Source organism: Taurulus bubalis (genome assembly GCF_910589615.1).
Source record: "Taurulus bubalis genome assembly, chromosome: 2".
NCBI lineage: Eukaryota > Metazoa > Chordata > Actinopteri > Perciformes > Cottidae > Taurulus > Taurulus bubalis.
In genome coordinates, this window is record NC_136590.1 from 42,373,463 (window position 1) to 42,397,421 (window position 23,959).

General features: G+C 46.8%; 1 protein-coding gene across 1 annotated transcript; it reads left to right on the forward strand.

Annotated features, from left to right (window-relative positions):
- Positions 1-10,234: 10,234 nt before the first annotated feature.
- arhgap32b (Rho GTPase activating protein 32b) lies at positions 10,235-23,710 on the forward strand. Its single transcript, XM_079214088.1, has 13 exons — positions 10,235-10,355; positions 13,150-13,252; positions 13,972-14,116; positions 15,084-15,166; positions 15,541-15,648; positions 16,089-16,234; positions 16,308-16,509; positions 16,871-17,016; positions 17,126-17,200; positions 17,359-18,192; positions 18,473-19,158; positions 19,890-20,051; positions 20,316-23,710. Exons 1-13 carry the CDS (start codon positions 10,250-10,252, stop codon positions 22,404-22,406), a joined length of 4,887 nt encoding a protein of 1,628 aa, XP_079070214.1. The 5' UTR covers positions 10,235-10,249; the 3' UTR covers positions 22,407-23,710.
- Positions 23,711-23,959: the final 249 nt, after the last annotated feature.

The window sequence follows — 23,959 nt, forward strand, 5'->3', positions numbered from 1 at the left end:
TTGGAAAAACAGACATTAGTACTCCTGTGGACGGGGGCGGCAGCAACACACAGTTTAGATGCCTGAAGGAGTCATCATCCGTTAAAATGTACTCTCTATTTAGAATGTGTTCACCTGGCAGCCAGACAGCGCTTTCCCACGGAGAATTCTGTTAATTTTAAAGCCAAAGGACTCCATTGACAAAAACAATAATTTCATCTCACAAAATACAGGAGTTGCTTGTTTACCGTTTGTTTGTGTTGTCACACAATATCCCAAACTACTGACCAAAGCAGCTGTACACCAGCAACTCCGGTTTTCTGTGATGAAAAGGTACAGGTTTTGTACTGTCTGATGGCGTAAAGCGTGAAATATTCTAAATATAGCCTACTCTTGAACTGTCTAAAATACGTTTTGCTGCTGCCCCCCGTCCACAGCAGTACATTGCTTTTTCTCTCTGTTTCTCCAAACTCCATCTGCTGTACGTAAGAAGTACCTCACGAAACCCGACAGTGAGATATCGAGCCGATCAAATTACAAACGGTAACGCTGGATTACATGCTGCCTCGCTTCCCTCGTGTAGGGCAAGATGAATCCTGTGCAGGAATGGCGGACCCTGCCACAAACGATAAAAACTACTAGAAATGGAACCGAATGTAAACTGCTGAAAATAATGCTGACTATAAATAGTTGCAGAAATGGGGTGTGTTTTCAAGAAAGTCTTAAGGATTATAAACTCTAGAGTTAAATTAAAGTAATCTCACAAAGCAGGATTTGTTTTATTGATAAATGCAATGTTTCTTTAATTGAGTGTACTTAGTGACTAAGCATTTTACTTTGATCTGCACACTGTCACAGAGCATATTATTGCCTCACCCTCAAAGTCTCATTTATGCAAAGCCACTGACCTCACAGATCCAAAGTACACCGATGCCCTGTTCTAACTTGAAGTGCTTCTCTCCCTCTGCCGACTCACGTCTCCCGTCATCCATCCAATCCATCTGTCTGTGGGTCCATCTGTCCATCGGGCTGCATGCAGACTTGGAGATGGAGAGTGTAATACAGGACAGTGCATGGGTGGCCGACCCGCTAAACCACTACAGCCTAAGTTCAGGTAGACAACAATCCTTTGGTCGTGTTGCCCCGCCACTCCCTAACCAAAAACTAACTCCACAACCCATAGATGTGTTTGCACTCCTTCTATGTCTCGTCTGTACCTGTGACAGTAGCTTGCCATGTCGGTTATAGCTTCACTCTTTACGCAGGAAAACGTTGTGCACTTTTTGGTGTTGCATTACAAGGTTTCAAGACACGATAGATGTCCTGTCCGTGACCTTTAACACACATTATCTCAACACCCTGTCGGTGGACCAATAACTAATCTGAGCATGTGTGGAAATGTTTTTTTTTATCTCCAGTGTTTCTGTGAACTTTCTCTCACTTTAATTGCTCCAATCTCACTCAAGAAAGGTCTGTGTGATTCAACAGTTGCCATATTCCCCTGTTAAGTGTGTTGCCTAAACTCCTGCAGATTCCTTTGACACACAATAAGATTCTCCTCATCGTACTGCTGTATTTTAGATGTGTTTTTTTTTTTTTGTCAGAATGAATGTTTTGCGTGTATACTGTGTCTCAACGTTTTCGGGATGAGATGCAGTGGAGTTACAATGAGTCCCCACTCTTTTTGAGCGTTCCTCTCAAAAAGAGAACAATCTCATCCCTCCTGTTTTCCAGTTTCACCCCTCAAGGTGCATGCAAATGAGTCCAGGGGTGAGCCAGGTTACTACAGCACTTCTCCAAGCGGCTGAATGTACGCCGCGTCTGGACTGGGGGGGGCCAGCTGTGTTTGTTGTGTGCGTCTGTTTGGTCGGAGCTGAAAGGCCACGGCACCCCTGCCGCGGCGCTCGGCCTCGAACCGGCCTTGATTTATTTTAATCCTTTTACAATGAGGGGGCCTGTAAACCCATCCATTGAGCGCCGAGCTTTGTCCCGCAACAGTAAGAATCTCTGTCTCGCTCTCCATGGTGACGGAAAGAGCACATTCCTGCAGGGAGCCACGCAGCATTGGGAAAATATGTTTGCTTCTGCCTGGATCCACTCTGCTCCACCACTAACCTTTGCTGTTCTTCAGCAACGCCATGGAAATTGCTGACACGCTCCAGTTAAAACAGAGACCAAAGAAGCTAGTTATTAGTCGTCCATGTGCTTGTGATGTTTCTCAGTGGGATCGGAGAACAGAGACTGCTCTCTTTAAAGTAAAAAAAAAAAAAGACTCTTTTGTTGACATCAATGTGAAGATTAAGAGTTTGGGATGAAAAAGATATTTCCTCCCTAGATAGACCTACTAGTACCTGACCCAGATGTAGAGCCCCGTTCCTCTCCTCAGCGCGGGCCTTCGTCATGTCTGGGGACCGGTGATTTGGGCAGCTGTGCAGACAGCTGGTTATGTGAGGGGGAGAGAGGAAGGGGGAAACCGGAGAGAAAATACGTGAGACAGAGTGAGATTTGTCCTCCTGTTCCCGAGGATCTCGGGTCATTTCCTGGCGCTCCGGTTCTGGGCCGTGAAACTATGCAAGGCCTCTTGGGGAGCGTTTTTCTCTGTAGCTTCAATAAGAGACTGTCGTCGGAGGCCGCACCTTTTGTTTGTGGGGGAGGGGAGGGCTTCTGATTACATACCAACAACTCGGGCGGCGTTATAAACTGAGAGTGTGTAAAGCACAAAGATCTATATATATTTATTTATTTGTTCCCTTCAGTGGACTCGCTGCGAAACATTTGCCAGTCAAAGTCTGCCGCTGCATCACACTGAGTTGTATTGCATCATTATTGCGGGTATTGGGGTCTCGTTTCGAAGAGAAATTGTATCGTTGCTTCATCGCTCACCGACGTTTAACCAGCAGGCTTAACATTGAGATTTACAGCCGGGCTCGTGTTTCAGGCAGCACGGCGTTCTGCTCCAAACTCAAAAGAACACTTCTTCGTCCTGGTCGCCTCCCAGGAGTGACATAGATTATTCAGACCCATGCAAAATAGCAGCTTTACGACACCTGGCGAACACAAAGCTTCGCCCTGTTATGTGCTATCTGGCATCGGGGCAGGAGCTTCCTGTATCGGTGACTCGTGTCTTTCACCAGTCTGCTAATAGTCTTATGACCTCAAAGCAAACTCCACTTGTTGCTTTACTGTTTCCACCATGTCTGTGACAACCAATCTGCCTTCCGCTCTTCTAACAATGAACAATACATTTTAAAGGTATCATGGCAAACATGTAACGGTAAAAATAACTTTACAAAGTGGACAAATGAATGTGGGATTAGTTTCAGGGAGAAAATGGTCAGAGGTTTCACTGTGTACGTATAGGAAGTTGTATCTGTCTGTCCTGTGAGCGATCGTGTGGGATGCATCCAGTCTGACTATCTAATTGCTGCTGCACAGGACAAACTTGTACGTGTTGAGCTTAGCTTGACTTTCTCAGTAATTTCCCCCAGTGAGTGGAACTAGTGCTGGCTGATATTGGAGAGGAAAACTAATGTTATACACATAGGAAGAAGTATTTAGATCTATGCTAGATTTTAAAATAGATTATCCAAACTGGAAAATCCGGCCCAGTGTTGCCAAGTCTTTTAGCTTGCAGCGGTAGCACGAAAAAAACGCTAAAACTAGAGAGAAAGTTGCCAAGTCTGCAACACTGACAGCCTTTCATGGCCTCCCTCAAAACACTCTCCCAAAGTTATCAATATGAATGTAAACATCGAGCTGAATGTAAACATCGAGCTGAATACAATGATTGAACACATTTATTACAGTTGTGCAATGTCAAATTAAAATACTCCATTATAATTGAAAGACCTGCATTCAAAATACAGGAGTATTAGCAGCAAATGTATTAAATAAACATCAGAAGTCAAATACAAATTTGTATTGACTTTGGACTGAATCTTTGTTCTTTTGTGAAACATTGGATACATCTATCTCTAGTGTTTTAAATTGTACTCCAGTACATTACTTGATTAAATGTACTGAGTACTGATCTCTATAGCCAATATCAGAACCTACAAAGAGAAATGTGAGGATCAGCCCAAAGAAATGTTTGTCTTTGTGTCACTTGTCAAAGTGATGTCAAGTTGAAGCGATCCCATGACGCAGTGGAAAAAGTCTGACTCCACTCTTGTGATTCTGGACCAACAACAAATTAGTTTGACTTTATTTTGACTCTACACATCTGCTAAGTGACTAAGCTAGTTAAAGAGTTAATAAGATAATGCTTTCAGGGGGATAAGAGGCCCCTCAGAGGGAGCGCTGACCTCAAGTCCTGTACATATGTTGGGAAGAAACTTAGGGATGCTGCTGGTTAGGATCGTGTGTGCAGAGGAGGGGTGTTTTCCACTCTGAACCACCAGCAATTGCCACTTGGCTGCTTGTCGTCCGTGCTGCCTTCACATACAGTCGGAAATATTATAACCAAGCACATGTGCAACTCAGTATGGCATCTCGTATCCTTGCTTTAATATATCAACTAAAAGTTGTCAATTGGCCCCATTTATTCAGTATACAATTTTCTTCAATAATACTCGCAGCTTTGTAAGAGCGTTATTAACAACCGGTAATTACATTTTTTTCCCTGGAGCACCTGAAGGCAGCATCCGTGTGCTCGTAAACCAGTCCGCTGAAGCGCAGCTCTGTGAGGATACTGGTGACTGAGAGGAAAGCCGACCCGCTCTCCTGCTCGTTGCGTTTAAACTTTCTCTCTCGGTCGTCGTGTTTGCGCTATTCAGCGGAGGTTTTAGCGCTACTTTGTACAGGTTTGCGATTCAAACGAAGAACAGATAACTTAGTTGTACTTTGGACCTAGTTTGAGACCCTGTCATAAAGCCCCAAAGCGAGTCCAGCGATATGGAGCGAAGGTAAGAAACGCGTTTATATCTGGAGTGTGACTGTATGTATTAGCTCCATTATCCCTCATGGGTACGATAGGACGACAGCTTCTCCTTTTGCTTTCGATAAGGACTTTACGGTGAGGTGTATGCTCCACGTATCGACTTCTACTGGCGATAAACACTGTGAGGAGACTGCGTTTGGAAAGATGGAAAGGGTTTCCTATGTGGAAAATATGGCTCCTTCCATTAGGAAAAAAAATACTTAGGAATAATATTAGGTGTGAGTGTGAGACTACTAATGCCAGGCTGTTAAAACTTGAGAACGTACAAAACTAAGGTTATTAATTTAAGTAAAGAAACATTTGAAATGTATAGTTCAAGGTGATAAGCATCTGAATAAACGTGTATTTCTATATGATAAAGCAGTACCATAGTTCAGAGGCTCAAGGAATTAAGCGTTCAATTAGATTTTCGAATTGAACTGTGATTTTTTTTCTTCAAAAAGACTCTTTCGGGGAGTCCCACCCATTTGTGGCTCAGTGGTTTGTACATTTCTCGATCCTGATGTTAATACTGATCTTTCGTGACACTTTGGTATGATTTCTGTTTTTCATTTCTTTGATGATAGTCACAGTTGAACCATCATTATCGGACGAGGCCACGCAGGTCCTCTCCTCCCTCTGCTGAAGTTGTTGTCCGGTGCTGCATTGAGAGTTTGAACAATGCAGCATTTTGCTCCGGCTATCTCCACACACTTAAAGCCCTCATGTCTAAACAGAGGTCACTGTCGGCCATGACAGCCTTTCTATAGGCAGACACTTGCTCTGGTGTTTACACACTGAACAGCCATCCAGAAACACCCACGGGAGATTGTAAGGCTGCGTTAATGGGTGTTAACACAGTGCTAGTGTTCTGTTTTTCAGTTTTGATAAGCAATGCAAACACTATCTCTGTGGCAGTCGCCTCTCAATAGACAAATAGTCTTTTTCAATGAGCGATGAGGTCATGAAGTTGGCTTGTTGAATTGCTTAACTAGCTGTAAAAGAGACACTACTTTAGTAAAGTGATCTTTCAGGCATGATACATTCTCAGACTCGTAATATTCAACAACGTACTTGATTGTCGACACATTTGGTCCAGTTAAAACAGCTTTTGGCGGATCCACAGATCACATTCCAGCCAAAACCTGTCTTCTCACGGCATGCAGATTTCTGAGATGGATGATATAATCTCATCCAACCCATTCACATCATGATTTAATCAAACGGTAAAGAGGATGGCAGTTTGAATTTCCCGCTCTGCCACCTACTTTGTCGTGGGTGACTGTGGCGTTTTGGGGGGTGCTGGCTGTGATGAGTGTTGTGATGCCCAGAGGAGCCGCGGTCACGCCTGCTGCTGCTGCTGCCGGTGGTGTATTCATGGACCACTGACACACACAGTAGTTGTATCAAATATCTCAGGCTGCTGATTGGCTTTTTATTGTCACTGCTCTACTTTGGGAAGCAATGGCACTCTGTTGTGTTGCTATGAAGTTGTGATTTCCCTCCGAGCGGCGTCCTTTTAGAAAAGCTCCACGCTAACTGAATGGAATGAGGCGGTCATTCTAATATTTTTTTTCCGGTTGGAGCGGTGAAGCGGAGCATGATGTTTGCCATTACGTCTGTAATTGATACTGCTGTAATGCTTGCCCCCCCCCCTCCCCCCGGCTCGTCATATCCCAGCCTCTCACTGAGCTCTCCTGGGGGAAAAGTCTCATCATACTCACACAGTCGGTTCAGGGCTTCAACTGAAGCCTACAACCATCCTTCACTGTGTTCAGCTGTGCTCTGTCTGGACTTTATCTGTTACCCGTGCAAATACCAGGCATTGGCTAATGGCTCTAATTTCCCTAGATGTGAACATGTGGGCCCCAACCCTTTGCTAGTGTGTCACATGGCAACATTATGTCATCCGATTCCATAATCTGATGACATTATGTTGTAAATATTCGACTGAAACCATTCAAACTCAACTTTTTGTCTTAAAGAGGCACTCAAAAGTTTTCCGTTTACCAGGCAGGGTTCCTAGCTCTCAGCCTGGCAAAAACAGTTATAAAATGTCCTCTGTGTCTCTGGAGGAGCTCTGAGGAAAGAACCCCGATAATGTCATCCGATACGGATGTCATCAGGGTTTTTATATTCTTTGGGCTTGACAGATTATAATTAAAAGCCTGCGTCCAGGCCGGGAGGGTATTCCATCATGGGAAATAATGAGGGAGGGTCTCTCAGGCTACATCCACACTAATAAGTTTTCGTTTTAAAACCAATCTCCGACCACACGGCAGCCTTTGAAACCGCACATCACATGACCATTCACGTACACTGGGCAAGCGCGTGACGCCGTAAACAGGAAGCAGATTGCAAACATTTTACTGCACAACAGCTGCTAGTATAGCCAACAAAGCAAGTAACATTTGAAATGTGTCATTCGTGTTGAATCGAATTACTGGTAGACCTGGCTGTTTGTTTTCTCCTGGAAAATTGTCATGTCACAGGGGCATGACTAATCAGGGAAGGACACGTTGTGACTTCTAAGACCCAAATCCATTCGTAGTATCCGTTTGGACGTGGCCTCAGCCTCTGCTGCACAGATTATTTCAGAAATGTGTCCCCTGCAAGACTTCCAGCTTTGTGAAGCGAGCTATAAATCTTGTAATTCATTTTAAGATTTTATCAGTCCCACACTCCTTGTATCGAATGCCTTTGGATCTCAGCCTTGAGCGCGTCAGAGGCAGTGTCAGTGCTGAGCCCTCAGACTCCCATCTGCTTACTGTCCAGGCAGATGGGAGTCTCTGTCCGTCCAACGGAGAGTCACGCTTGCACTCCTCTTCCTCGTGTCTGACAGTCAGTCTGGTGACGTGTCAGTGTGAGCCGACACAGTTGCACAGTCAGCCCCCTCCCCTACATGACGCCGCCGGCCCTTCTTCAGCTCCACTTCTCCCTGAAACGGGAAGATGGGTCTCGTTTGCAGAAGTTGGCGTGGAGGGCCGGTTGTTGATTCTGAATTGATTGCGCTGCTTCATTAAAACGGCCCGCAACAGAGACTCAGGACTTAACAGCCGGTTTCTGTTTCAAACGTTAGTTCTTTACTTGGAGAAGCGAAGTAGTTGTAAATCTCTGTTGACGAGGGTTTGTTTATTTTAAGATACAAGTGTGTTTCGAGGCAAAAGCCCTCAATTTAAGAAAACACTGATTGGCGGATTAGAGTTTATTATCATCTGCAAAAAAACTGAGATGAGACAAATGTATCGCACAGAGACATGCAAAGAATGGATGCTACGGATCAAAATCAATCCACACATTCTACCTCTTTGTCAAAACCAAATGCCACAAACATTACCCACAATGCAAAAGTGAAGAAAGCCACTACACATAGTTGCCTGACCATGACTAATTTATTCGCCATTTCCCTGTGTGCACATATTTTTGTTAGTATTCTGCCCAAACAATGAGAAGCTGTTAAATGAATTCGGCTACAAAGCGACTTTCCATCCCCCTCAGCTCATTAGCTTTACTCCGCTCTTGATGTTTGCGTTCTAAACGTACGCGGCGGACTGTCAATTACGTGTGCTGCACTCTGTTTGCTCCATCGTGTACGTTTAGCATGCCAGACAGGCAGCCTCATTAGTTTTTACCTAATGGTCTCTGGGCATTAGAGCCACAGTGTGTCTGTTATGGAGTGTGTGTGTCTAATGATACCGTGTGTGTCTCTATAAGTGAATCGTATGCTGTGAGTAAAGACGCTGCCGTCACACTTTTATTGCATTGTTGTTGTTATCTTGCAAACACACGGCCGTAGTTTACTTTACATCGGCTTGTTTTGTTTCTTTGGTTAGTGGCCTACTTACCTCCTACGTACTGAGCTCAGATTGGCAGAGCTCGTTGAAACGCCGTCTCTCCAAAGTGTGTGTGTGTGGACGGAGGTTTGCAGCGGGAGATGTCAGGTCTGTGAAACACATAAAGGAAGTGGAAGGATTGTGACTGTGTTTTTAATCAGTTAAAGGAATGTGCCCTGGAATATAAAAAACTAAAACTGAACACAGCATTTATTCCACTTTGGTTGTTGTTGAGATCACACTGTTTTCAAAGATTTTGTGAAGTTCCGGATGGGTGACTGAACACAATGCACAATGATCACAGATCGGACAGGTGATGGATGTTTTTAATTCTGTCCTCAGTCGTACATTCTCAGCACGGGCTCCTGAGCTGCTGTTGGCTTCTTTCTTTTTTTTTTAACTAAAACCGTATGTCGGTTTCCGTGTTTCAGAGCGCGGGCCGAGTTGCTGCTGAGTGCTCCACGTTCTTTTATCGGTCTCCGGGATTCAGAAAGAAGAGTTGTGCTGGGGAATGCGAGAGTATACAACTGCAGAGTAAAGTAATAAGAGGAAGAGTTGTCGGTCAAAGTCGGTTTGAAGTGCAGCACGATGTTGGAGGATCAAAGAGAGACGACTAGCGACGGTAGCCGAGGGATAGACCACTGAGACCGTGAGTTTAGTGGAAGATGTACTTTCTTTGAGATCGTTTGTTTTCAACCCTGCAGTCAAACTGTTTTGATCAATAAGCTCTAGTACTTTGACATTTGATTGATTTGCATCAGTGTGACGCTTCTTTGGTGTGTGCTTTATACTCAGTACATTTGTTTTTTTGGTGTCTGTTTAGCTGATAGACGACTTAAACCAAACTGAATTCTCCCAAAAAAAAAATCATGTTCTCATCAGACAAGTTGATTTTATCTGTTTAGCCGAGTAAAGTAAAAAAAAAAAAAAGACCCCAGAGTGGGAAAAGGTCTCTGATTTTCACTCATGAGATGTTTTTGAACATTGTCCCACGGAAACCCCTCTAAAACATGCCGATTGTTGGGTTCACTTGATAGCCTTTCACATCGCCCTAAAGCAGAGGGAGAAAAAAACCTGGTGTGTAGTTTAAGAAGCTTACCACCCTTTCCTAGACATAGAATCTGATTAATGCGGTTTGGGTTTCTAAGTAGCTCTGCTCCTTCTTCTTTTTTTTGTCTTGTTTTGAAGCGGCGCGGAGGATACTGGTATTGGATGTGGAGGATTCCTTTGTAGTTGCCTGGGAGGTGGCATTTAAGAACGGAGCCTTCGCCTCAAGGAAACTACACATGCATAAAGGAAGGGTTTGCATTAGAATGAAGCTGAATTGCACAATGGGACGAGCCTGAGTGCCCTGTGTGGGGTTTCACTCCAGTCTACTAGAACCAGCATCAAACCCACCCGTACTGTAGAGTAGTAAACGGCTGTGTACGACATCTAAACTGTGTCCTTCCTTCCTTCCCTCCCTCCTTCCTCAGTGTCTAAGAAGCACGGGAAGCTGATCACCTTCTTGCGCACCTTCATGAAGTCCCGGCCCACCAAGCAGAAGCTGAAGCAGAGAGGCATCCTCCGGGAGAGGGTGTTCGGCTGCGACCTGGGAGAGCACCTCCTCAACTCGGGATATGACGGTGAGATTCATGCAGACACACCTGAGAGCAGAAGTGTTTCCTGGATCCCTTTTAGGCTTCATACATTCTCAAATAGTAGGCAGGGCCTTAAATAACCAGGACCTTGTTTACCCGTTGACTATAAGTTCCTCATTGTGTCCCTTCCAATCATGTCATACTCACTGCTATACTCTGCTGCTATGACTTCTTTTTTTTTTTAACAGAAGTACTGTTTTCATTCACTAACCATTTTCAGTTGTTCCACTTTGCTGTTGTGGAACCTCAACAATCCCTGGAGGAAGTTTTGAGTCTGAATTAGAAGTCTTCCCAGCAGGTTTAAATGGGGCACCTAGCTTGACTCTAAAAGTAGCAGAAATCTGGCCACCAGCACCTCTTAATTAATTAACAAGATAAATCCTGTTTTCAGTGTAAAAACAACAAGCTGTGGTTTTATGGAGGTTTATGGGCTGGACTTTTTTCTTTTTTTTTTTGTCCCGCTGCAGTGACTTATTGAAGTCTCTGTTGGTTGGCTGGCAACCTCACAGTGATGAGACTTTCAGGACAGTGGGCCCAGACAAGAAGCAGACATTGTGAATACCAGCTTTGAGTTGAGAATTGATGGGATTCAGAAGTGCAAGACACAGTCGGGTTCTTTAGATTAGATTCATTGTCCCAGAGGAAGATTTGTTTTCACTCCCAGTACAACACAGAAGCAGACAGATGTACACAATAGATAAAATCACATGACTACATTCATGCTGCTCTGCTGTGGAAACTCGATCAACCACCTCACTTCAGCTCATGGTGAAGCCAACTTGAAGAGAGCTTGTCGTTCATGTTCACCTGGAATGGACACGCGTCTTTTAAGGTGATCAGATCCCAGCAAAGATCCAAGTCCAGGTGTGAATGCACCAGCGTTGAGAGCTAGTCGCTCGGACCGCATTCAGAGTTGGTCTGACCCACATTCACTCACACACCAGTGTGTCTGAGCCATGTTGAAGCCCCGCCTACTCCACTGACGTGTGTGTGTACGTTACTCAAAGTTTAGCCAAGGGTTACGTCGCCCCTAAAATAATGGCAAACACTTTATTACTTCCACACTGTCGACGTCTGCGTGTTCCAAGAGTGAAGCACCCGTTTTAAAACGTCAAAATAGCAGTTGAGGATAATCGTTAACTGAGGGAAGCCAAATTCATGGTCATGAATAATATTTGATTAATTGTGTAGCCCTTGGCTACGTGTTTACTTACTGCATATAGAGCGAGGGAGTGCGATCCGATCCCAAGTGGTCCCTCGACACACATGTGGAGACGCATTATTAATGCCAGGTGTGAACAGGGCCTTTTTCTGCGTCTGGATATTAATGGTTCTCACCGTACCAGCACATTAGCTCACAGCAATCAGTCCTGTCCTTTTTAAACAAGCGTCTGGTCACGGGTCAGTGTTGCATCGCAGTCACACATTTCAGGGGTGATCCTTGACCTCCGTAAATCCGACCTTACCTTGACACGGAGAGATAAACAGTGCTGGGTCAAACGGTCGCGGAGTTCTGACAGACTTGTAAGAAATGGAAGTCGCCTGTGATCCCGTGGGCCAAAAGAAACACAGTTTATGGTTTAGCAAAACAAGCCTAACCTCTAGTTTTGAGTGGCATGCAGACAAGAGTCCGGTCATGGGATCTGACGACACAGGGCCGATGGGGATCTCTCCCTCCCCCAACCCCTACATCAAACTAGCTCTCTAACTTGGTTCTACAAAACATCCCCTTCAGTTTAGATTTGTTATTCAACATTTCTACAGATTACAAAACAAGAAAACATGGAGTTTCATGATTTAAAGCACACGACAGAAAGTCATCCCTGCTGGTGATGTAGCTCCTCCAGCACTTTCACTGTGGAGGTCGGACAGTATGGGATTATTTTCATAAGCAATTTCAGGACAGCTTTGAAGCTGAATAAACCTCCATATTCGCATAGACTACCTTCGTCCGGATGTGCCGGCCGTGATTAACCCCAACATCTCTGCCACTGCGCTAATGGCAGTTTGAGCTTTTAGAGGCGAGGCGGGGGAATCATCGCTACAATCAGTTGAAAGCTCTTTGAATGCGCTTGATTTAACTAGAATTTAAGAGAGGATTTGTTGTTGTTTTTTCTCGTTCACTATGTGCGGAATTCGTCTGAACAGCTGCTTCGGCGAGTGTCCCACTCTCTGTCACCCTCTGAATGATGTGGGAGGCCTGGGAGCCTCCTCATACACATACACACCATCCTTATCTAACACACACACACACAGAAATAAATAGCATGTCTGCATGATTCATGGTTGGCTGAAGGGGAATTAGGAAGTTCTATTTTTCCGAGGTTTTGTTTTTTGCTGTGTGTGTGTGTGTGTGTGTGTGTGTGTGTGTGTGTGTGTGTGTGTGTGTGTGTGTGTGTGTGTGTGTGTGTGTGAGTGTGATCGGCTGGCAGTGTGACCGCCTCATTCAAACACGCAGAGCTGCATCGATGTAGGAAATGGGTTGAAAGGAAAGCAAAAACACCAAAGAAAGAAGACAAACGTTTATTTAAAGCTCTTCAGGATATATTGATCTCTCCTTTACATGGATCAAATGTGTCTGGCCTCTAGCTTTTTCTTCCGCAAGCACTAAAAAGTTATTATTCCTTCGGAGCCCCCGAGCTCTGTCCTGACCGCTCTGTACTCGGCTCTTCGGAAAGTAAATAAAAGTCCCATTCTTGTCCTAGAAGCGCTCAGTGAAGACTGGACAAAGATTGGCGGAAGTGCTATGTGACGACGTGCTGCTGCTTCTGTTTCGCAGTGCCCCAGGTCCTCAAGAGCTGCACCGAGTTCCTGGAGAAGCACGGCGTGGTGGACGGCATCTACCGCCTCTCTGGCATCGCCTCTAACATCCAGAAGTTGCGGTAGGAGTCGCTGCCTGTTCATTTGCAGCATTTTTTTGCAGTTTACTGGCTGATAACATGTGAATTCCATCTTTTTATTGTATCTGATTATTGCATTAGTAAAAGAACGCGAGGCATCAGGATGACGTGCGGTGTAACAGTTGTTCCTCATCAACACATTTTACTGTGTATCGTCATAGCAGGATAAGAACTTGGACTTTGGTGATTGGTGCTTTTACAACTGATGTGGATTGTAAAAAGCAACATATTTGTCCTTGAGGAGTTGTTGTGTGTAAAATGCTGTGAGGTGTGTAAGGACAATGCTTACATGTAAATATGTAGGGTCGACCATATGCATGGGTGTAATTTTCTCACCAAACTCTCACTGAAACAGTGTGGTGTGTCGTGCTGGCAAAATTTCAAATGTGAGAGGAGTTCATCGAAACGTTGGAACACGCTTTGTGTCGTCTCACTTCTGAAACCAAACACACTGTTCATGTGCAGCCTGAGGTGGCAGAGTTCCTGCGGAGCCTTAACAAAAATCTTAAAAGGCACAAATGAATTCATCTAAAAAACTAAAACAAAGAAGCCTTAATTGGTATTAAATGTCTTAAATCAATCTTTTCAAGTCTTACCTAACAGAAATACCACCAGACCACAGCAGCCGTTTATTGATGCGCCGTTTGTTCAGAAGAAACACATTTGTTAACTCGACCTTTGCCCTCTTTCTCTTTCTCCAGGCACGAGTTTGACTCTGAGCAGATCCCCGACCTGACCAAAGATGTTTACATCCAGGACATCCACTGTGTTGGCTCGCTGTGTAAGCTCTACTTCAGAGAGCTGCCCAACCCCCTGCTCACCTACCAGCTCTACGAGAAGTTCTCCGTAAGCAGAGCCTCAAGTTCTTCTTCTGCCATCACAGCACTTGATTGTTGGCTTGCTGTGCCAGTGTTTATTTTGACTGCTATTATAGATTTAGTCTTGAGACCAAAATGCTTTTTAGTTTTAGTCATTTTATCCTTAGTCTAGTTTTAGTCGAACATTCATTATATTGGTGTAAACGTTTAGACTAAATGTTTTCTCTATTCATTTCATCAGCTACTTTAAAATGTATTCAAATATAAATTGAAGTAATCAGATTATATTTAACATTTTTGTCAATGTCGCACAAACCATAGTTTTGTCAAATTTATGTCACATTAGATTTGATTCTATTATCTGATGGGAAACTACCATGCGGGTCAGTCCGGTGTTCAATCAACTATCAGTCTGCACCACCCAACATGCAACAGTATGTTTTAATCATCCACAATCATCCGGATTGAGACAAGAAGGGCAAAGGAGGACTGAGCTCCGACTGAGTCTTAGCCACGGATATACAGGTGGCTGAACATATTTCATCCTAGTTCAAGAATGAAGTTCACACTGTCCCGTGGTTACCGATGCCCCGAAAGGACACCGATTGGGTGTGATTTAACTGCTCGGCCTCTAAGCAAAGAAAGGACATTCCTCTGATTTCTCTTAAAGGAATTCTAATGTTAATTTATCTTGCAGTTATGAGTCACGGACACCCTTGAAATAATAGCATTGCACTCAACACACCCTATCATTACAAATGGAGCAAACCACTCTGTGTCACTTGGAATAAAGACCTTCTCCAAGCACAACAGAGGTTCCCTCAGGATGGAGTAAATGTTTTCTGGTTGTTATGGCAGCTGGGGAGGGAGAGAGAGGCTGTGGCTGCAGAGTGATGTCTCCATGTAGCAGCGTGAACCAGGGATGACAAATGAATGAGCTTAGCGTTGTTGATACATCCCACTGTTTATCTCCCCCTTTTGTTTCCACCTTGAAGGATGCTGTATCAGCAGCGACGGACGAAGAGCGACTCATCAAAATCCATGATGTCATCCAGCAGCTTCCTCCACCGCATTACCGGTCAGTGTAGAGGCACACTGCCCCCTTGCTGCAGGCCCGGGAACTGCCAGAGTGCAGACGCACGCTCGCGTCGTGCATTCGCATCAGTCGGGTGTCTGTTAATATTAAAATCAAGGTTTTTTTCTACTGCCACACTGCATTGAGCGGAATCATTTAACAGGTCCCAGCTGGTCTGCGTTGATGATGATGATGAATGGAATTTCCCGTCCTTTTGTGAAAGCATACAAATGCAGATTTCTAAGTGAGATTCCTCTGGGGCTTTAGCACATAGTGAAATATTGATGCTCTGAAGAAGGAGCTCTATCGCAGCCATTAGTTTTCACATCACTAGTGGGAGCCAATTAAATCTGAATAAATGAATATTTGATTCCTAGGACCCTGGAGTTCCTCATGAGACACCTTTCCCGCCTGGCAGCGTTCAGCTACATCACCAACATGCACAGCAAGAACCTGGCCATCGTCTGGGCGCCCAACCTGCTGAGGTGAGCCGCCGTCCCGCTCATATAGAATGTCCTTCACATGCATGTTTTTCAATGGAGTCGACGCACTGTCAATCATCCCCTACAAGCCGTCTCCATGGGCTGTCCCCCTGTTCTGAGTTGTTTATTAACTGAGTACATCTTCACATTTTTACATAATGTAGGGAGCAATTTGTAGGTTCTTTTTTCAGACATGAAGGATTTCTCCGACTTTAATTAGCTGCGATAACGAGCTGTGTCTCCTGCTGTAAATAAGTCATTCTACCTGAATGAAAATGATTTAAGCAGCTTTGTGGGAGGATGCTGATCAACACTTTAACTTCAGATGCATCCAAAATCTTTTTAGTATCTTAAACTCTTAAACCAATTTAAACATTTAACTCACCTTAAAATGTTATGCTGGTTTAAAGTGGAGCACTTTACTAAATCAAACAATTCTTCAGGTCCAAACAGATAGAGTCTGCCTGCTTCAGCGGCACAGCGGCCTTCATGGAAGTCCGGATCCAGTCGGTGGTGGTGGAGTTCATCCTCAACCACGTGGATGTTCTCTTCAGCACCAAACTCAGCTCACTAATTCGCGAGGGAGCTGGTACGTATTGCTCACGTAGTCATTTCTCTTCCCACTGCTGCTTTCTCCATTAAACACGGTTCCACGTCACCAGGTCACAACTCGTTGTCGCGGCCCAAATCGCTGCTGGTTTCATCGCCCTCCACTAAACTTCTGACTCTGGAGGAGGCCCAGGCCAGGACCCAGGCTCAGATCAACTCTCCAGTCACCGAGGACAGCAAGTACATCGAGGTGGGCGAAGGTCCGGCCGCCCTGCAGGGAAAGTTCCACACGGTCATCGAGTTTCCCACCGAGAGGTTCGTTAACTCCTCTTACTGACGTGTAATTTGATGACTGTCTGCAAAAGATCACTTCAAATCTAATTTAGACGCACAGAGACAGGTATTTATCTTAGTCTTAACTCTGACTGTAGATTGTGTCGCAAAAGACTTTAATGGCAGTTGAGCTGGAATGTGTCTCCATCTGCTGGTTGATGTTAAGACTGCAGGCTCCTGAACCCTGTTGTCGATATCTCCCAGGACCGTGGCTGTCTCCAGTTTCAGACTTGGGCATATATCCTAAAAATGGACTGTCATCGAGTTGTGTTCTGTGTATGCAAGGAGTCAAGGAAACTAACTTTTCTTGCCTGCTTGTTCTTCACCTTTTAATTCTTCATAGGAAGAGGCCTCCTATTAAATCCAAGAAGTCTCCTGTGGGTAGTTGGCGTTCTTTCTTCAACCTCGGCAAGTCTTCCTCCATGTCCAAGCGCAAGCTGCACCGCAACCCCAGTGAGCCCAATGAACTGAAGGCCATGGCTCTCGCCGGTGAGTCCTTCCTCCACAATTGGAATGAAAACGTTCACCGTACAACTGAGCGTTTGCTCAGCCTGATGTGACTAAACAAGGCTGAAACCTTTTCATCGCTCTGTTTCAGGAGGCAGAGGAGACACCGCAACATTAAGATCAGCCAAAAGTGAAGAGTCCCTGAGTTCCCTGCACAACGTTGAAGGTAATCATTTGTGTCTTTACTCAGCAGATTCAGTTTAATTAGTTAGTGCTGCCAATAACATATTTGTGTATATTGCTTTTCCAAATACTCTACAATGCTGCCTAATGTTATACTTGGGGCCTGAAATAGTTTCGGAATACATTCTGTTCCTCCTTCAGGAGAGTCCAAGGTGTACCGTCCTCGGCGGCCGCGCTCCAGCAGCGACGCCCTGTCGGCCTCCTTTAACGGCGAGCTGCTGGACAGCCGGCAGCACTGTAACTCCTACGACAACCTGGGCGCCACAGAGGACAGCGACGGAGACGACGGCCCCATCTGCGTGCCCGCCCTCATCTCGCCTCCCCGCTCGGCGGGTGAAGACGTGGACCTCAGCCCGCCGGACATCGGCATGGCCTCCTTGGACTTTGACCCCATGTCTTTCCAGTGCAGTCTCCCCGACACCTCTTACGCCTTCCCCCTCGACAACTCACCCGCCGGGGCAGAGGGTTCCACGTTGAAGAGGAGTCCCGGCAACGCCTGCGGCAAGACCAACGGCGCTGAACACATCTCTGCCGCCTTCCTGGGCGGCTTGATGTCCCCTTTGTCGTCCACGGACTTCAGCCTGGCCGCTGGAGAGAAGGTGGCAAACAAGAAACTGACCACTTCCTATTCTTACCCCGATAAACCCACACAGGCAGTGTCGCCTATTAAATGTGGGAAGAGCACTAGCTTGACGCCGTTTGCCACTTCGGAGCTTTTCTCTACAGAGATGCCGGACAAGAGTACGGCTGCACAGTTTGCCTCTCCACAATCGTTATCTCCTCCCTCGGCAGCCAAAGACTCTCCTCCCCTGATGGGCAGTGCGCTGCTGAGGGCGGCCGAGCCGTCGCTGAGCGAAGCTTTCCAAATGGAGCTGCACTCGAAGCTGGCGGCCTTTGACAGCGTGGACAGTCGAGAGCTGAAGGGAGCGGACGGCGGGCAGCAGACGCCGGCTGCCGGCAGCCAAGAGCACCAAGGTAGGGAGTGGAGAATGACCTTTTTTCAGTGTAGTGTTTGGCACATTTAACACTGCTTTGTTTCCACTATTTAGATTAAGAATAAGTAATACATTGTGCCACTAATTACGACTTTTTTCCTAGGTTTAGTTTTCCAGGGTTGCATGCATTTCATCTTAAACAAACCTTTTCATGTGATGCCCGAGCACCAGGCTTAACTTTTCCCTTCTTTCCCGGTCTGCCTGCTGTAGTTTCTTTTCCTCACCTGCTGCTCTCTTGACTATTTGTTCTTCAACTATAGACCCCTTGTGTTTTTGTGTCGTAGCTCCGGACTCTTCAAAGGACCTCACCCCTCGTTCCCTCAGCGCTACAGCTCCCACTACTGCCCCTCCTCCTCCTCCCCCTCCCAAAAATGCCGCCCGCATGTTGGCCCTGGCCCTGGCCGAGTCCGCTCAGCAGGTCTCCATTCAGTCTCAGTCGCGGTCCTCGGAGCCCGCCACGCCGGCGTCCCCTCTGCAGCCCCAGGAGGCCTGTAACTCCCAGGACTCGACACATCCACTGTTCCCACATTTACGGACTCCTTCGGAGGAGGGAGCAGGGAGAGGGAGTTCCCCGCCACCAAACAGCGCGGCCCCGGCTGTCGCCCCAGCCTCAGCTCATCCCGCCGTCACCAGTCCTACCTTCAACAAGCAACCTCTAGAGGTGACCAGCACGATTACCAAGCCATCGGACAGCACCAAGTCCTCTACAACCTCGCCTGGAACGCAGCCTGGAACAGACTCCTCCCCACCAGACACTTCTTTTTACAAGTGCGCCCCACTCCCCAGTTCAACCAGCCTGCCTTCTCCAGTCAGGAGAAGTCCAGAAAGGCAGCAGCCCGTCGCGGGACAGCTCCCAGTCCGTACCAGCTCATCCAGTACCACTCTGGCCACCTTCCCCAGTGGCAGCGGCAAAGACACTGGAGTCGTGCCACAGCTTGTTGCTGAGGTAAGTGTCCTATCACTTTCATATGTAGACTAGTACTACTTAAACATTATTAAGGGATGTCATATTTAGCTGCAGTAGGCACGATCCAAAAGGATTAATATTTCATGCGCAGTTTAACATGAGTAAGTTATCGTGAAGGACGAGTGCAGCATTTTGAGAAGTATGCTTACGGGGATGGGGTCAATATCACTTTCATCTCTGTACATTCAATATCAAGCTACAGCCAGCAGAGTGTTAGCTTAGCATAAAGGTTGGACACAGGGGGAAACAAGATGCTTTGTTTTTTGTACAGACAAGACAACAAGATGTAACGTTAATCAGTTGTAGCTTTAGAGGACCTGGCGCTGTCTGACACATTTTAACTTTATTTAAATATTTATATTCAAACTTCTAATCTCAGAAGCAAATACTGTACTTTTACTATTAACTTTGGACTTTCCCAGAGTATTTTTAGAATCCATTACCTGTATGCAAAATGTTTGTGGCTTACAGAAAAAAGCAACTGTCACCACTTTTGCTATGTGTAGTTTATTTGATGCTATGATATTCTGTGTGGATTATTTCTAGTGTTTTGGCCTGCATAGGTATGGAGAGATAATAACAATGCATGCCGTGCTGCTGCTACCCTGTAACTAGACCGTACAGCATGAGATGATAACTTCTTGTTCCACTGCAGCAACACCTGACTTGTTTTCCTCAGCAAATAAGTGTTTTGTTCTGTTTTGTCTCAGGTCAAACAGCAGGAGACTGCAACCCCCCCAGTCCTCCCAAAACCTTCAGACCAGCCACCTCAGAAGCCGAAGAGGCAGGCCGCCTCACTGGCCAAGCATCAAACACAAACTCAGCAGCAGAGCCAAGCTCAGAAACAGCCTCATCTTCCACCACAGCCTCACACACACGCTCAGAAACAGCCTCATCTTCCACCAAAGCCTCACACACACGCTCAGACACAGCCTCATCTTCCACCACAGCCTCACACACACGCGCAAACACAGCCTCATCTTCCACCACAGCCTCACACACACGCTCAGACACAGCCTCATCTTCCACCACAGCCTCACACACACGCGCAAACACAGCCTCATCTTCCACCACAGCCTCACACACACGCGCAAACACAGCCTCATCTTCCACCACAGCCTCACACACACGCTCAGACACAGGTCCAACCCCATACCCAGACTCAGCTTTCTTCGAAGGCCAACGCAAGAGTGGCCCCCACCTCTGCTGAGCCTGTTGAGAAGCCTTGGGAGGCCATAAAGCCGGTACAGCCCTGTACAGAGCCTGCAAAGCTCCCAGAGGCGTACGTACCCAAACCTCCGGTCCCTCCCGTCCGCACCATGGAGAGCAAACTGGCCACAGCGGCTCTCAGCCAAAGTGAAGCCTCCTACCACAGCCTGGGGGAAGGCCCTGTGTCTTGCCATCAGGAGGATGCTCTGCCTCACCACCCGCCTTCTCCTCTCCGCAAATCTTCCACACACCAGCCGGCCTACCTGTACCACGCTAAAGGAGAGCCGGTCTTACTTGAGCCGTCTGGAGCCGCATACTACCACCAGAGGCCTGTCCCGCTGGGCCCCCAGTCCGTGCTACACCACTTCCGGCCCGACAGCGTTCCCCCACACCTGTCCCACGTGTCCAAATCGGAGCCTCAGATCCCCTACAGTGCCCGACTGGACAACAGATACAGCACTTTAGGCCCCAGGTCCTACCACCACTCCATGAAGTCCAGAGGAAACCCCCGCAGTGTGTACGTGTCTCCGGGGCCAGGGCATCAAGGTTACAACCACGACAGAAACCAAGGCTACCCCACCATCCGCAGAGTGCACTCGCTCCATGTCCCTTCCACTATCCGCTCGGTGCCCATCCAAAGGACCGAAGTTCCTCCAGACGACGAGATGTTCTTCTACCAGCGGCCCGTGTATCAGTGCAAAGCCTACCAGCCGGCCCCCCAGCAGCAGCCGCCTCAACAGCCCTCGCAGCAGCCGCCCCCGCAGCAGCAGTCCTCGCAAACCGACTACCACGTCACCCAGCTGCAGCCTTACTTCGAGAACGGCCGGGTTCAGTATCGCTACAGCCCGTACTCTGGTTCAAGCCCTTTGGAGGCGCCTTACTATGACATCGACCCTTACGGCACCATCCGGGTCCGCCACGTTCACGCCCACGGCAGCCGAGATCCCGGGGCCGCTGCCGGTCGGCCGGGCGGGAAGGCGACCGGGTACCACTTCCTCGCTCGCCATGTTCTCCCGCCTGGGAAGGAGCACAGCTTTGTGAGCAGGGACATGCCCCCCGGTTACGGGACCCCGGAAGCTGCTGCGTACCTCGCTTGGGACCCCGAGGAGTCAGAAAGGCTCCGCATGCACTCCATCCACAGGGAGAGCCGGGCCAGACAGAAGATCAAAGGCCCCGTCCTCTCTCAGTACGACAACGTGGGCTTGTTCACACCATCTGATATATCGGGCTACGAAACCCTGCACCTGCGCAGCAAATCGGACCCCGGCAAAGCTGTGCTGGTTGCAGCCGAGAGCATAGACGGGCGCTACCTCCCCAGACACATGGTGTCCGACCCCGACGTCCTCGTGTACATGGAGACCGACAAGCATGTCCAGGGCGGCGCGGTGGGCGACAAGTCCGACGGGCTCGCCAAGCAAAGCGGTTCCAAGAAGTGCCAGTCCTCTCACTCGCTTCCAGCTACTCTGAGCCACAGTCTGTCCCATCAGCAGGAGGGCGGCCGGCACGAGGCCAAGTATGAGACCGGAGACGACAGCCGGCCTCAACACTGGCAGCAGGACTATCACGGCAATAGGAACTTTACGCCGCGCTACGAGTGTGCCGATTCTGACCACCACCAGAGTAGAGTGAAAACCCCCAGCGGGTACCACAGCACGGACGAGCAGCCATCAGCCCCCAGGGAGCAACTCGGCCGCTCCAAACTGGAGCGATCGCACAGCGTCCGGGAGCAGCAGCAGCACTACAGCCAGGGAAACCCCGAGCTGGACAGAGACTACTCGTATCAGAACCACGGCACCAAACCGGTGCAGTCCCACTACGATAACTTGGACGATTACCACCCAGCAGCACCTCCGCCTCAGGCCCCCGTTCCGAAGCGAGGAGGACCCGCCTCCTATCCCGGCCCGGGGTTCTCGGTGAGCCACAACAACAGAGGGTACTCCACCGCGCTGGGCCAGGGCGCCTTTCTCCAGACTGACCTGCTCATGCAGAGGCCAGAGACAGAGATACGTACAGAATGAAGCATTTAGTTCTCTAGCTGTGTAGAAGAAAGACTATTGAGCTCCGGTTGCAGCCTCTGCAGGACAGTGGACTGTCATATCACCATATTTTTTGCTCCTCTGTATTTTTAATGAATTGTAAAGAAAATTGTAAGACTTTTTACTGGAAGTCCTGAATGTACCTGAATTTACTGTCCAAGGGGTCATATTATTGAGATTGAGACAGTAGTCATAAATGTATATGATATGAAAGATGTACGGTACTTTTAACAGGATCACAAAAATGTAAAATATATATATACTATATATATATACATATATAAATAGAATCACTAGTTTAAAAAAAAAAGGGATTTAGTTGTTTTTTGTTTTTTTTAAGTGTGGCGCTGGGTATGAGCATCAACTGGGATTACGGTTTGCATTTTAGAAATGCATGCGCTCTCTCTTACAGAACAGTTCTGTGTACTTAACCATCCATTGCGTTCTCTCTGGATGTTACAGCACAAGTTATTGGAGGAGGGCATACATGTCAGTGTGGGTCATGTTCAGGATGATGGGTTCCTCTCGGTTAATGTAGTGGTTTATCAAAGTCTTATTTTCTGTGTGACTGTGCCATTTTTTTTTAATGTAACTTTGCTATCAACCGATTTCAATGACTTCTCACGGAAGGTTTTGGTACTCGTACTGTTCTTCATCCGAAGAGGGACCAAAGCGACTCGGGGCAGTTGTTGCACATACGGGATAAAAGACGGGGAGATGGATGGATGAATGCCTGTTGTACCTTCCTAGATGTGGAAGAGGTTCTATTTTTAATTTCCCTTTGTTTTTTTCCATTATGTTCACGGTACTTACATGAACTGGACTAACTGAATAAAGCTGAAAACAATGTCCTCTCAAACAATGTGTGGAAGAACATGTCGCAGCTGCTTTGTGGAGGAAAACACAACTTCTTGGTGATGAGCCTTAAATGTTGTTTCAACAGATATTTTCATCATAGTGCACAAACATCGTCATCTAGATTGTAGACCACCTTTGACTCATGACAGTTAACCTACAGAGAGGGGCGGGATTCTTATTTTTTTAGATACCTGGAGCCATTTATATTCAAGCTGGAAATCCATGTAAAGTACAATCATCTGGTATTATACTACATGTAATGTGTGGATTACAACATGTTTAAAATATGTCTACACCCAGGTTGTACTGTTTAACTTCTCTCTTACAGGTTCTTCTCCTCTTGCCTTATTTAAAGCCTCAGATGGGGAACTTAAGTAAGGCTCTGTGTACTTGAATGTGAAAACGCTCTCGTCTCAAACGAGAGGCATCTCCACTTAGATATGAAATAAATAAAACTGTTCAGGAATAGCTATAACCATGTCTAATAATATGTGCGTGATGTTACTAATTCACCTCAGTCTGACAATTCCTTAATGACAGAATTTAGTTCAGAGGGACATGAGCACAAAACTTGAGTGGTTGTCATTAATTCTACACTGATGTCTAACATAATGGTTGTGTGTGTGACGGTTCATCTCCTTATGTTAACCTACAAATCAGCTGTAAAGCATAAAGGT

Excerpts from the sequence above, each read along its gene's own strand:
- arhgap32b (XM_079214088.1), top strand. The coding sequence starts at position 10,250 with ATGAAGTCCCGGCCCACCAAGCAGAAGCTGAAGCAGAGAGGCATCCTC. Across the intron at positions 13,253-13,971 it reads TCTAACATCCAGAAGTTGCG|GCACGAGTTTGACTCTGAGC; the intron begins GTAGGAGTCGCT and ends CTCTTTCTCCAG. Across the intron at positions 18,193-18,472 it reads CGGCAGCCAAGAGCACCAAG|ACCCCTTGTGTTTTTGTGTC; the intron begins GTAGGGAGTGGA and ends CTTCAACTATAG.